This window comes from Ursus maritimus, unplaced genomic scaffold, assembly GCF_017311325.1.
Source record: "Ursus maritimus isolate PB19 unplaced genomic scaffold, ASM1731132v1 scaffold_5, whole genome shotgun sequence".
In the NCBI taxonomy this organism is placed as follows: domain Eukaryota; kingdom Metazoa; phylum Chordata; class Mammalia; order Carnivora; family Ursidae; genus Ursus; species Ursus maritimus.
The window spans coordinates 74,836,010-74,850,686 of NW_024426663.1; the positions used below are offsets into that span (position 1 = coordinate 74,836,010).

General features: G+C 40.6%; 1 protein-coding gene across 3 annotated transcripts in view; it reads left to right on the top strand.

Annotated features, from left to right (window-relative positions):
* CCDC112 (coiled-coil domain containing 112) overlaps positions 1 to 14,677 on the top strand; it is a 37,511-nt gene that overhangs the window by 8,159 nt on the left and 14,675 nt on the right. For all 3 annotated transcript variants that reach the window (XM_008709481.2, XM_040622568.1, XM_040622567.1), the window contains exons 2-3: positions 10,100 to 10,221; positions 13,691 to 13,812. In XM_008709481.2, the coding sequence (XP_008707703.1) occupies positions 10,130 to 10,221; positions 13,691 to 13,812 (214 nt within the window). In that variant the 5' untranslated portion in view covers positions 10,100 to 10,129. The remainder of the gene's footprint in view (positions 1 to 10,099; positions 10,222 to 13,690; positions 13,813 to 14,677) is intronic.

The following is a 14,677-nucleotide window of genomic DNA, read 5'->3' on the forward strand; positions in this document are numbered from 1 at the left end:
TGCCCAGTAATTGGTGGCTGCTTCGTTATTGTACCTGAGCTGGGAACACAAGGAGGTATAATAAATAAGGGGTGGTCCGAGGCAGGTGTGTTTCCAGAGATCTGCCAGAAGATCTGACCAGAGGATCGTCAAGAATGGTTGGATCCAGTTGCTTAAGTCAAAGACCTTCACTGCTCTCATTCTCTCACGGTCCACGCCCAAAGCATGGGCATTTCCTCCATGTTCTACCTGCAGAATAAATCGGGAATCCCACTCTTAACACCTCCAGTGCCACTATCCTTGTCCACACCATAATTTCTCCCTGGCTGAAATACTTTCCTAGTTGGGTTCTGTTCTAACGCCCTTGCCTTCCAAAAGTATTCTCAACAGCCAGGGCGATCCAGTCCAATGATGACACTCTTCTGCCCAGAACCCTCCTAGTCAAAGCTGATGTCCTTACCATGGACCACAGGGTCTGTGAGTTACCCCCACAGTCTCCCTGTTAGCTCTTCTCCAGTCCCCTGCTCTGAGTCTTCTGCAGCCATACCCGCCTCCTGGTTGACCCTCAGACATGCCTAGTTCTCTCCTACCTTATAAGCTTTGTAATTGCTTGGAATGCTCTTCCCTCTTGGTTCTATGGCCGTCTGTGTTTCATGTAACTTTGTTCAAATGCCCTCAGCTCAGTGATTCTTTTCATGACCTCCCCAGACCGAATCCCCTTACTCAGCATGCCCTATTCCTTTTTCTGGTTTTATTTTGCTGCATAGCACTTATTACTGTATGCTCTATTACATATTTTCATTTTTCTCCATACCTCCACCCACACCATGGAATGTAAGCTGTATGAAGGCAGAAACTTTTAGAAGCCTTATTCCCTATTGTGTTCCCAGTTCCACTCTTGTATTTAGTCCTGGAACATAATAGACTCTCACTAAATATTTAAGGATCAATCCAAACCTGAAGAAAGGTCTTTGTGAGCTGAGGGCAAGTTCCATCTTTTTCTTCCTCTAAGGGAATATAGCAATTTTCTGTCTTTACTTGTATGAGCTCAGGAAATTCCACTTTGGGCAAATGTTTTCACACATCCTCTGTAATTCTCTTTATTATTCCAACTCTGGCCCAAATGTCTCAGGGGGAAAAAAAAGTAAAATATATAAAAATACATAATGCATAAAATATTTTAAAAATAATTTTTAACATTCTGTTTAATGTATGATCCTAGTGGTTTAGCCGTCTTTCTGGCTTTCTCCATGAAACCTCTCTGGCTTACTCTCGTTCAAAGTGATTTGTTCTCTAAATTCCCATAACCGTGTTTTGTCTCCTGATTTGCATTTCTCACAAGTTGCCTACGATTGTTATTGATGAACCCCCCCTTTTTTTTTAAAGATTTTATTTATTTATTTGACAGAGAGAGACAGCCAGTGAGAGAGGGAACACAAGCAGGGGGAGTGGGAGAGGAAGAAGCAGGCTCATAGCAGAGGAGCCTGATGTGGGGCTCGATCCCATAACGCCTGGATCACGCCCTGAGCCGAAGGCAGACGCTTAACTGCTGTGCCACCCAGGCGCCCCTGATGAACCTTTTTATCAGTCCCTTCTGGTGATCCTCAGAGGTTTGCCCTTCCAGGGCTTGGACCAAAATTGCCTGTGGAACTGTTTCAAATGTTTTATCCGTTCCCCGACATTTGGCAATGTCTGGAGACGTTTTTGGTTGTCACGACTGGGGTCGGGATGGGTTATGTGTCCAACTAGCATCTAGTGGGTAGAAGCCGAAGGACAGCCCCCCACAACAAAAAAATCATCTAGTCCAAAATGTCAGGAGTGAGGTTGAGATACCCTGCTTTATGTGCTCTCATCATTTTAGGGGAGGCACAGCCTCGTAGTTGAAGATGACAGCAGTAAGTAACAGAGAAGAGTCTCTCAAGGGTGTTCCAGCCTTAAAAAAAGGAATTAGAATCACTGCTGTACCCTCTTGTGACGTTTTTGAGGATTTAATCCATCTTCGTACGTCCCTCAGTATACCACACACATACCTACACATTCAAATGCTCAGCCTACCGCTGAACTTGAATATTTGTCACACGATTAAGTGAATGAACATTTCCACTGACTCTGATAGTGAAACCAACTAGTGTTTTCTTGAGGAGAGATTTTCCTGATGGCAACCTCATGATGTAGGAGATGTTCACTAACTACTAGAAGTCCTGTATTAGTCTTTTGGGGTATCCATAACAAAATACCACAGACGGGGTGGCTCACACAATCGAAGTTCATTTTATCACAGTTCTGGAGGCTAGAAGTTCAAGATCAAGGTGCCGCCAGGATTGTTTTGGGGGTGTGAGGTCTCTCTCTGGCGTGTAGATAGCTGCCTTCTCATGTGTCCTCACATGGCCTTTCCTCTGCACACATAGAGATCGATCGATCACCGGTGTCTCTTCCTCTTCTTATAAGGACGCTAGCTCTGTTGGAATAGGACCTCACCCTTATGACCTCGTTTAATCACCTCCTCAAAGCCCTGTCTCCAAATATAGTCACGAAGGGGGGCAGGCCCTCAATATATGAATAGAGGGGGACTTACATCAGGCTAGAACAGTTCCTTTAAATTATTTTGGAGAAATTATTTTTGAAGTTTTAGAAACATTTTATATTTTATTTTATTCTACAACCTCCTTAGGGCGTGGAACCCTATAAATGTCTTACCCATAATGAAAAGTAATAACGTGCCCTGTCTGTCCTTTGTCATATTTGTATATTATTTGTTGATAATCCCCCTTACCAATGCCTTTCAAGACTGAAGACCACAGATCTCTCTACCTTCCTCTCAAATGCCATTTCCCTCTTAATCGTTTTAGTAGTTGAATTATGAGTTTTTAAATATATCTCTAGCAGTGTCACACTAGTGGATGGCCCTGCTTTAAACCAGGGTAGGACTGTGTCTTCTGTTTTGTTTCTTTTTTTTTTTTTTTTTTTAAGATTTTATTTATTTATTCGACAGAGAGAGAGACAGCCAGTGAGAGAGGGAACACAAGCAGGGGGAGTGGGAGAGGAAGAAGCAGGCTCATAGCGGAGGAGCCTGATGTGGGGCTCGATCCCTTAACGCCGGGATCACGCCCTGAGCTGAAGGCAGAGGCTTAACCGCTGTGCCACCCAGGCGCCCCTTCTGTTTTGTTTCTTAAGTGAACTTCCCTCTGATGGCCTAAGTGTTAGGGCCCTTGGCTGCTTGGGGTAGTCCTTCAGTAATAACTACATTTCTTCTCTGACTTGACACGATGACTCATAAGGGATTTCCTCTAGAAAAACACGCACATGCATAGGGTTATGTCCATGTTCAGGTGTGGTAGGCTGAATAATGGCCCCCCAAAGATATTCACATTCTAATCCCCAGTATCTGTGACTCTGTGACCTTACGTGGTAAAAGGGACTTTGCAGATGTGATTGAATTAGGACTCTTAAAACGGGGAGATTATCCTGGATTATCTGTGTGAGCCTAATGTATTCACAAAGGTCCTTATAAGAGGACCTTATAAGAGGAAGGCAGAAGGATCAGAGCCAGCGGTAGGAGATGTGACAATGGACACAAGAGGATACGGTGATGTGAGGAAGGGGCATGAGCCAAGGATGAAGGTGGCTTCTAAGAGCTGAAGAAAAGTATGAAAGTAGATTCTCCTCTGAAGTCTCCAGAACGAACACAAACCTGTCAACACCTTTATTATAACTGGGCCTCCAGAACTATGAGAGAATAAATTTGTGTTGTTTAAGCCAGCAAGGTTGTGTTAAACTAATTTGTAGTCAGTTGTTGCCATAGCAGTGGGAAACCAATACACCAGGGAAGACCTGAGAAAGCCCTAAGCCTTCCTCTTTGGCTGGCCTTGAAGCTCTGTGCAAGTGAAGGTGAAGGCTAAGGTCGACCTGTAAACCTCGTGCCTGCATGTTGAAGCTATGTCCCGGTATGCACACAGACCCGCTCAGCGAGGGCTGGGAGATGTACTGTTCGTGGCATCTAGCAAAACCTCTGACCGGTCAACCATGAGGTGACAAGTGAGCTAACCCAGCAGACGTTTCAGTGCCACACAAACAAAGAATATAGACTTTGCAGAATTAGTTCAGAAAGTTGACTAACGGCAACAACAGGAAAGCTTGGCGTTGGAAGAGAATCTCATTTTCAGAGTTAAATTATATTTTCTTAATAATTGTTGTATTTATATCATATAATAATAGTTATATATTAATATAATATTTATATTAACCAAATTATAGTTTTTAAACGTCTAGTTTTTAACAAAAAAAATATGAGACATGCAAAAAAACCAAGGAAGTATGGTTTGCACACAAGATAATTTTTTTTTAAGCAGTAAAAAGAAGCTATCTCAAAGGAAGACTAGATGTTGGAAATAATAGACAAAAACTTTAAATAAGCTCTTTTAAATTCATTCAAAAAACTAAAGGAAGCCATGGCTACAGAACTAAAAGAAAGCATGAGGATGATTTCTCACCAAATTAAAAATACCTATAAGGAGATTAAAATTGTGTTAAAACATCAAATAGAAATCTGGAATTAAAAAGTACAAGAACTCAAATGAAGAGTTCATTAGAGGGGCTCAACATCCGGTTTGAGCTGGCAAAAGGAAAGAGTCAGGAAACTTGAAGATAGGCCAATTCAGATTATCCAGACTGAGGGACAGAAAGAAAAAAAGAAAAATGAACAGAGCCTCAGAGTCCTGTGAGACACCATGAAGAATATTGGAAGAAATAATGGCTGAAATCTTCCCCAATTTTTTGTAAGTATCCTCCACAGCCAGTGTGGAGCCCAGTGCCGGGCTTGAACTCATGACGCTGAGATCAAGACCTGAGCCGAGACTGAGAGTCAGAGGCTTAACTGACTGAGCCACCCAGGTGCCCCGAAAACTTCCCAAATTTGACGAAAAATATTAATCTACATGTCGTTAGAGCCTGATGAACCTCCAAGCCGAGCAAACTCAGAGATCGTACTGGATACATAAGAATCAAACTGTTGAAAGACAAAGACAAAAAGAAAAAAATCTTGAAAGTACCAAAAGAGAAGCAACTTCACACATACAAGGAATCTTCGATAAGATTAACAGCCGACATCTCTTCAGAAACGTTGGATTCCAGAAGGCAGTGTGACGAATAGTCAAAGGGCTGAAAGAAAAGGACTGTCAACCAAGAATTCTATGTCCACCAAAATTATTCTCTAAAAATGGAAAAATTAAGACATTTCCAGACAAACACTAACATATATGCCAGCATATATGCCTTACAAGAAATATTAAAGGAAGTCCTTTAAACTGAAATAAAAAGACTACATAGAAATTCAAATCCACATGAAGAGGAATGTGAATAAACAGTACTTGTAAGTAAATGGGAAGGTAAATACAGAAATCAGTATCAGTGTATCTTTTTGTTTTGTAACAAACTTTTTTCAGAAGATAGAGTAGGGAACATTTTTCAACTCATTCAACTTTTTTTTTTTTAAAGATTTTATTTATTTATGTGACAGAGAGACAGCCAGTGAGAGAGGGAACACAGCAGGGGAGTGAGAGAGGAAGAAGCAGGCTCCCAGCGGAGGAGCCCGATGTGGGACTCGATCCCGGAATGCCAGGATCACGCCCTGAGCCGAAGGCAGACGCTTTAACGACTGCGCTACCCAGGTGCCCCCAACATTTTTCAACTCATTATTATTACCCTGATACCACAATCATCATCAGACAATCAGACAAAGAAATCACAAGAAAGAAAATAACAGACTAGTGTGTCTTATGAATACAGATGCAAATTCCCCAACAAAATAGGAGCAACCCAAATCTAACAACATATAAAAAGAATTACATACCATGATTAGTTGGGATTTGTTCCAGACATGCAAGATTGGTTCAGCATATGAAAATTAATCAATATAATAGAACTTACTAATAGAATAAAGGACAAACTACATGATCATCTCAATAGATTTAGAAAGAGCAATTGACAAGATCTAATACCTTTTCATGATAAAAAAACATTCAACAAACTAGCAATATAAGGGTACTCCTCAATCTGATACAGGCATCTATAAAATGCCCACAGCTGACATAATACTTAATGACAAAGGATTAAAAGCTTTCCACAGGGGTGCCTGGGTGGCTCAGTCCACTAAGTGTCTGCCTTCAACTCAGGTCATGATCTCAGGGTCCTGGGATCGAGTCCCATGTTGGGCTCCCTGCTCAGCAGGGAGTCTGCTTCTCCCTCTCCCTCTGCCCCTCCTCCCTGCTTGTGCTCTCTCTCTCATCTAAATAAAATAAATAAATAATAAATAAATAAATAATAAAAAATTTTAAAAATTAAAAAAAAGCTTCCCGTATAAGCTAAGGAACAAGACAAGAATGTCCATTCTCACCACTTATCTACTGGATATTCTAGCAAGGGCAGTTAGGCAAGAGAAACAAATTGGAAAAGAAGAAGTAAAACTATCCTTATTTGCAGCTGGCATGATTTGTATATAAAAAACTTAAAGGATCCATGTAAAAACTAGAGCAAATAAACTCAGTAAGATTGAAGGATAAAAAAGCAATTAATAAAAATCGGTTTTAATTCTATATACTAGCAATGGACAATTCAAAAATGGAATTAAGAAAATAATTCTGTTTACAGTCGTATCACAAGAATAAAATACGTAGAAATGAATTGAACGAAAGAAGTGCAAAGCTTATACTCTAAAAATTCCAGAACATCATTGAAAGGAAGGAAGGAAGACCTACATCATTGGATATTTTAGGTTTATGAATATGAAGAGTTAAGATGGCAATACTCCCCAGACTGGTTTACAGAATCAGTGCAGTCCCTGTGAAAATCTCAGTTGCCTTTTTTGTGCATAAAGTGGTAAACTGATCCTAAAATTCATACGGTAAATGCAAGGGGCCCCAAAATAGCCAAAACACTTTTGAAGAACAAAGTTGGAGGACTCACACTTCCTAATTTCAAAACGTACTATGAAGCTACGGTAATCAGCGGTGTGGTACTGGCACAAGGATAGACGTACAGATCAGTAAGAGTGAAGAGGTAAATCCTATGTTTATGAGCAATTGATTTTCAACAAGGATGCCAAGATAAGTCAATAAGGAAAGAAGATTCTTTTCCACAAGTGGCGTTGGGATAAGTGGATATGTACATACAAAACAACGAAGTTGGACTCCTGCCACACACCATATACAGACATTAACCCTAAATAGATGGAAACCTAAATGTAAGAGATAAAACTATAAAATTCTTGGAAAAAAATGTAGATATGAGTCTTCATGACCTTTGGATCTTTCTTCCTTAGGATATCTAATGCACAAGTAGCCAAAGATAAAATGGATAAATTGGGCTTTATCAAAATTGAAAATGTTTGTGCTTTGAAGGATGTTACGAAGAAAGTGGGAAGATGGCTCAGGGAAATTGGGAAAATATTTGCAGGTCTTTTATCTGATAAGGGAGTTGTATCCCAAATATATAAAGAATGCTTCCAACTCGATAATAAAAAGACAACCCAATTTTTATCTTTTTATTTTTATTTTTAAAAGATTTTATTTATTTATTTGAGAGAGAGAGAGAGAACATGAGCTGGGCGGAGGGGCAGAGAAAGAGGGAGAAGCAGACTCCCTACTGAGCAAGGAGCCCGACTCAGGGCTCAGTCCCACGACCATGGGATCATGACCCGAGCTCAAGGCAGATGCTTAACTGAGCCACCCAGGTGCCTCAAGACAACCCGATTTTTATTTTTTTTTAATTTTTTAAAAAGATTTTATTTATTTGAGAGCGAGCGAGCGAGAGAAAGCATGAGTCAGAGGGAGAGGGAGAAGCGGACTCCCTGCCGAGCAGGGAGCCTGATTCGGGACTCGGATCCCAGGACCCTGAGATCATGACCTGAGCCAAAGGCAGACGCTTAACTGACTGAGCCATCCAGGCACCCCAACAACCCAATTTTTAAAACAAGAAAGTAAAACGTAGAATTAACCTTATGATCCGAAAATTCCACTGAGTTGTATGCTCAAGAGAAAGCAGATTCATACTAAAACTTGCACACGAATATTCATAGTAGCATTATTCATATTGGCCATATAGTGGAAATAGCCCATTGTCCATCAACTGATGAACAGATAACATATGGTAGATCTGTATAATAGAATATTATTCAGCCATAAGGAGAAATGAAACACAGATTTATGGTACAACGTGAATGAATATTGAAAACATTATGCTAAGTGAAAGAAGCCAGACACAAAAGGTTACACATTGTGTGACCCCATTTATATTAATTGTCCAGAACAGGCAAATCCATGGAGTAAAAAATAGATAAATGGTTGCCAGGGGTTTGTAGGGAAGACGGGTGGGGAGTGACTGCTGACGGGTATGGGATTTCTTTCTGGTATGATGGAAATTTTCCAGAATTAGAGAGTAGTGATGTTTGCACACGTTTGTGAATATCTTAAAAACCATTGAATTGTACACTTTAGGTAGACATACTATATGGTAATGTGAATTACATCTCAGTGAAAAAAATATTTCCTAAATTCATTACCTTTTTTTTTTTTTTTTTTGCTTGCTCTTAGAAATGTAAAGCCTTGTTTCCTTTCTCTCTCATCTCCTACATCAATCTGTCATCAATTCCTCTTGGTTATAGATCTAAAGTGTATTTAGTCTTACTTCTTTTTTTTTTTTTTAAGATTTTATTTATTTGAGAGAGAAAGCACGGGGAGGGCAAAAGGGGAGGGGGAAGGACAAGCAGACTCTGCACTGAGCGTGGAGCCTGATGTGGGGCTCAGTCCCAGGACCCGGAGATCAGGACTGGAGCCAAAACCAGGAGTTGGATATTCAACCGACCGAGCCACCCAGCCGCCCCTCGTCTTACTTCTTTTTCTATCTGCCACCACCCCAGTGGTCCGAGACACCATCCTTCCTCATCCGTGTTGCTGTACCAGCTGCCTCCTTGATCCTTTTGCTTCCAGTCCTGCTTTACCTCCTCCCCCACCGCCCACCAACTGATCCTCCGAAAATGGCCAGAAAGAGTTTCTTGAAAAATTACGTGTATCATGGTATTCTGCTCAAAATGCTGGAGTAGGGGCGCCTGGGTGGCACAGCGGTTAAGCGTCTGCCTTCGGCTCATGGCGTGATCCCGGCGTTATGGGATCGAGCCCCACATCAGGCTCCTCCGCTGTGAGCCTGCTTCTTCCTCTCCCACTCCCCCTGCTTGTGTTCCCTCTCTCGCTGGCTGTCTCTCTCTCTGTCAAATAAATAAATAAAATCTTTAAAAAAAAAGAACGCTTGAGTAAAATCCACACCCCCTAAGTGACTTTAAAATGCCAATGTGACAGGCCACGTACCTGCCTGCCTACCTTCCTCTCCTATCAAGCTCCCCACCTTTACCGACATCATGTCCCCATGGTTCTCTCTCTGCTTGAACCAGCCAAGGTCTTTCCGGCCCTGAGGCTTTTGCACATGCTGGGCCCTCTGCCTGGGACCCCGTTCCTTACTGTTTTTGACAGGGCTGGCTCCCATCTTCCTTAAGCCTCATCCCCTCAATAGAACTTCTATGGCCATTCTAACTGAAAAAACAGTCCTTTAACCCATTATTGCCTTTTCAGTCCTGTTTATTTCTTAAGTAGCACTTATTGCAAGTGGTGTTTTTTTTTTTTTTTATTCATCGTTTACTCTTTTCTTTGTAAATCTGCCCCCTGCCCTGCCGGGGCCATATTGATGTGGGTCGTCATGGTTTCCCTGGTGTCTGGCACCCCACAGGTCATGTCATAAGCGTTTAATACATATTGCTAAATGACTGAAATAATTAGATCTTTTTGTAAAAATCCCCCAGAGACTTAATATTTCTTAATGTAGCATTTTCAGGTATATATTCCTTCTTCCACAAAATGTATTTTATCTTTATTTATTTATTTATTTATTTATTTATTTATTTTTATTATGGTATGTTAGTCACCATATAGTATGTATTTTTTTTAATTAAATGAGATGGGCCCCCAAATTACCCCCCAAGAGACTTCATTACTGACTTTCTCTCTGAAAAGAATTCTGCCTTCATCTCTTGCCATTTTTATTACTGACGGTGACTTTGCTTTTGTTCTCTGTGTAGAATGATAGCTGTTTTGGTACTTCAGGTGGGATGCGTCCTTTTCAGCTTCAAAACTGGAAGCAGAAAGTTAGCCGGACAAGGAAAGCAGAGTTCATACGCACAGCGGAAAAATTAAAAAATCAGTAAGTACAAGAACAGTATCTTCAATTAGCATTACTAGCCGTATTATTGTGGACAGCATGAAGTTAATTCTACTCCACCCTATCCAGTCCCACATTAAGTTACAAAATGCTAGTCACTGGATGAGCGAGAAAGGCAGGGGTGTGAAAAAGACAAGTGACGACAGACTATTTAATACAAAGCTTTCAGTAGCGTTATTTCGATTTCACATGCTATTTTGAATCAGTGTATTTCAAAGGAAACAAAACAGTTCTTTCTTTAGCTCGCTTACGTCAGCATATTTTCATCGACCAGTGTAAGCACCTGGTAAATATTTTTGAGGGAGTCAGTCGTTTTAATGAAGAGTCTGTACCCTCGAGTTATTTTTCTTGAAATGGCCTTTTGGTCTCTCCCCTTTCACATCTGTCCTGCACACCGTGACTAGCGTAATTGAGAAGTTGGCCTTTTATTTTAACTTGTAGCGTCTGTGTATTTTTTTCTTTTAATAGCCAGTGCTATCTGTTGGATGTCCAACATCGTCAGCCGCACTGGGATAAGTATAGTGAAGGGTGGTCAAAAGCATTAGAACTCATAGCACCCAACCCTACCCTGCAACTGAGAGCTTTATCCAAACCCTGCTTTGAATTTGTACAATACCAATTTGCTAAAGCAATCAGGAGAAACGGAGCCTGTTGTAAGGAATGGTCTCTGGCCTGAGATTAGGGGCAGTTCTGTTTCGAAGTTCTGCCAACAAAAAAAGCATACTGTTTGAATTCTGACCCGTTATACCATATTGTATCTTTGGGAGATTAAGTGCTCTCCGCATTGATACGATGCTTACATGTTTAATACTCAGAATTTGGGAAAATGCCATTTTATTTTATTTTTTATTTCTGAAATGCATGACTTTCGGTAGGACTGGACTGTAGGTGAAGGGTCTGGCTTATGTTTGTCTCTAGATAGGTAATCGGCCAAGTGGTTAATGGCCATGTCTGTAGCAAACCAGTAGATTATGGTGCTATAGATGCTTTCTTTACCAGTATGTGTTGGCTTTACAGCTCTGACTAGGCTTTTTCATCTTATCGATAAGATTTTGGACAAACTCATGGAAACAATATTAGAAAAATCCATTAATACTATGTCTCTGGCCAACAATTTTCATTGAATACAAAAAAACACAGCTTAGAATATGATTCTGTTTTGTTCTCAGCACGGGAAATAATATATTCACATGGTTCAAAATTCAACACACATTGAGGGGTACACAGGGGAAAGCCTCTGTTTCACCCCGGGCCCCAGCCACCCACTTCTCTTCCCTGCAGACAGCCACTATTTTTAGTTTCTTATGTATCCTTCCACAGGATTTTTATATGCTTAGGAGAAAATAAAAATACATATTCCGATTTTTTCCTTTCTTTGTATAAATGGGAGCATACAGTACACACTACTCTGCATCTTTTGTTTTGTTTTGCTTTATTTTTAACTGAAGAGTCTATCTTAGATACCAGGGGATTGTTGATTTTGTCAGACAGGATCATGGCATTATCGTCAAGTTTCCATCATCTCCAGAGATGCTGAGGTGAAATTATATAATGTAGTGGATTTACTTTAGAATGCTTTAAAGAGAGAGAGATTAAAAAAGGAAAAGAGCTAGTGAACCAAGAGAGGTCAAATTGTCAAATCAGAGTGGTGTGCGGGTATGTGGGGGGAGTCACTGGGTCACTCCCTACTTTTGGGTCTAACGTTTTCATATAAAACCTTTGTTAGAAGAGGAGGGTGTCTTGGGAGCACGGTACTGCTCTACTGTGTCCCTGGGCGTGAGTGCACCATAATTTGTGTAACCCGCCCACAGCGATGGACATTTAGGTTATATTCGCTCTTCGGCCATGACGAATCGCAGTACCTACGTAGGGCCACATCATTTTGTACACGTGTAAGTGCATCTTCAGGAGAAATTCCTAGAGATAGAAAAGCTCAGTCAAAGGCACTCGGGTTTGCATATGTAATAAATCTCGTTCAGTTGCCCTCCCTAGGTAATTTGCAATTCCACCAATAATGTGCGAGAGGACCTATCTCCCCACAGTTGTGTCAACAGAATAGGTGTTTACACTTGTGATTTTTGCCAGTCTGGCAGGTGTTCGGTGTTACTCTGGTCTAGTTTGGCTTTGCATCTCTCTCCTGTTATGAGCGATGTTGAGCATCTTTTCCTGTGGGTAGCCATTTGTCTCCACTGGTACATTTTCAGTGTCTCTACAGGTGACTGTTTCTAATCCGGGAATCACAAAACATAACTTACTGGCTGTCCTAGCATATCCCGTGTATATGCAGACATTTCTGTCTGATCCTAGAATTCCCCCACCTGGAGCCAGAGTCTGGATGGGCTTCCGGTTCTCAGCGCGGGACTCCAGTAGCCACGCTCAGTCCTTAAGAGCTGACGTGTAGGCTGAGATATGTTTGACAGCTCTGTTCTACCCTTTGCCTCCTCTCCCAAACCCACGTACTACGGTATGATCTTCTCAGCCTTTGAGGCAGCCCAGGGCAGTCCCATCTCTTTACCCCACTGAACTTTACAGATATTAACTTTTTTTTTTTTAATAGATGACAGAGTGGAAAACATCGGGAAACTCTCCCTAAGATAGTTACCCTTCAGGTTGTATGAAATTAAGTCAACGGCCAGACACCACTCATTAAATACAGGATTCCTGGAGAAGAATTTGTGTTGATTTCTGGAAGCAGAAAATAGATTGCTTCGTCCAACCAGAAAACCTTGCTCGTATCTGTTTTGTCTTTACCCCGGGGTTTGAACTAACACTGGAGCTCCTTACTGGTAGACGGACTAAATCCAGGGAGCAAAGATGACGCAGAAGCTTTGAAGTCCTCGTAGATGATTTCCCTAAATATACCAAAATGCCCGTCTATGCGGATCGTTTGCGTCTTGAAAGTTTTGTTTTATTAGTTATATTAATAACACATTTCCATAGTACATTTTTACTGCACGAAGATGTGCGCTCATATAATTTAATCACAGCCCTGCTTAGGTCGTAGAGAGCTGCCATTATTCACATTTTAGTGAGGACGGGGTTCACCCCAGGCGAGGTTAAAGGTCTTAGGTCAGTTTTCAAGGCTTACTGTATCTCCTATTGAAAGCAGCCCATCAGCAATGGTGGCCGTTTTGAGGCCACAGTAAGACTGACTTGGAATCAAGAGCCAAATCACTACTGCGTTTCCAAAGCAAGGGCATGACTGCCTTTTCTGAAACTCACATTTTGTAAATTAAACAGCAATTCAAATTACTCATGAGTCTAGTTGAACTTGACCCTTTTCTAACTACTGTTTCGACTCCTTAACCCTTATTGATTCTAATAATTATATTTGGGCTCCTTAGTTGAATTAATCCATCTGTAAGTACTGATGATAATGAGGGTCTTCATATTTTAAGCAATGAAACATATATTTAAATCATGTTTATGCCATTTGTTTCTTTTCCTAAAGAGTTATTAACATAGAAAAAGATAAACACAGCCATTTCTACAACCAAAAAAGCGACTTCAGAAGTGAGCACAGTATGCTGGAAGAATTGGAAAATAAATTGATTAACAGCAGGAGAACAGAAAGTAAGTTGAGTTCACGATGAGCTACAAACTGTTGAGTGACGTCAAGGTGTAGTTGTTGTGCTCTGTCTTTGTGCATTGACTGTGTTATATTCTCTGTCGAAATGCTTTCTTGTTGGTAATACGTCTGCCTTTTAGGGATGTGTATCGATTTTTTTCAGGTCGCGATTTGGTTGTTCGAACTGGATTGTTTTCTGTATACATTTCTTTCTATTTAAGAGGAAAAAGAGGGTTTTGGTTTTTGGTTGCCAAGCCAGTTAATGCTATTAAAATGTCTTAAAATGAAAGGAAATCGGTTCCTGGGCTCTCTGGTATTATAGCTCGTCACCCTGGTACTGTTGACTGAATAAGTCGACATCAATGGATGCAGAAGCTGTACTTAGCAGTGGTATGAAGTGGGGAAGGCACACAGCTGCTTAAACCTGAGTTCACTTGTCTGTGATAGAAAACCTACCATTTCCGCCTCGGGGGAGCTGTCTGTGCATCCAGTGAGGTAATATATGAGAAAGCACTATATAAAGTGCACAGTGAATATGTTTGTTGTTTGAGTATTAGTCATTGTTAACAGGGTACTAAATGTTGCCCTTAAGAAAAGGATTCTATAAAAATATCTTGTTTTGTTGTAGATTTTATATGTTGCAAAATCCTTATGTTATAATGAAAAAAAAACTGCTTAGCATTGTATAAAGGAAAAATTATGGTTATCAACTAAGCTTTATGAACTATTAAGACTTACATAAAAATTACACTGCCTCTGCTCCTTTATAGCCAATTAAAAGAAATTCTTAATGAATGTTTTCTTTCAAAATGTAAGACTATAGTATTGTAAAAAGTCATCTGTCAGGTAGTGGCAAGAACCATTCTTTGT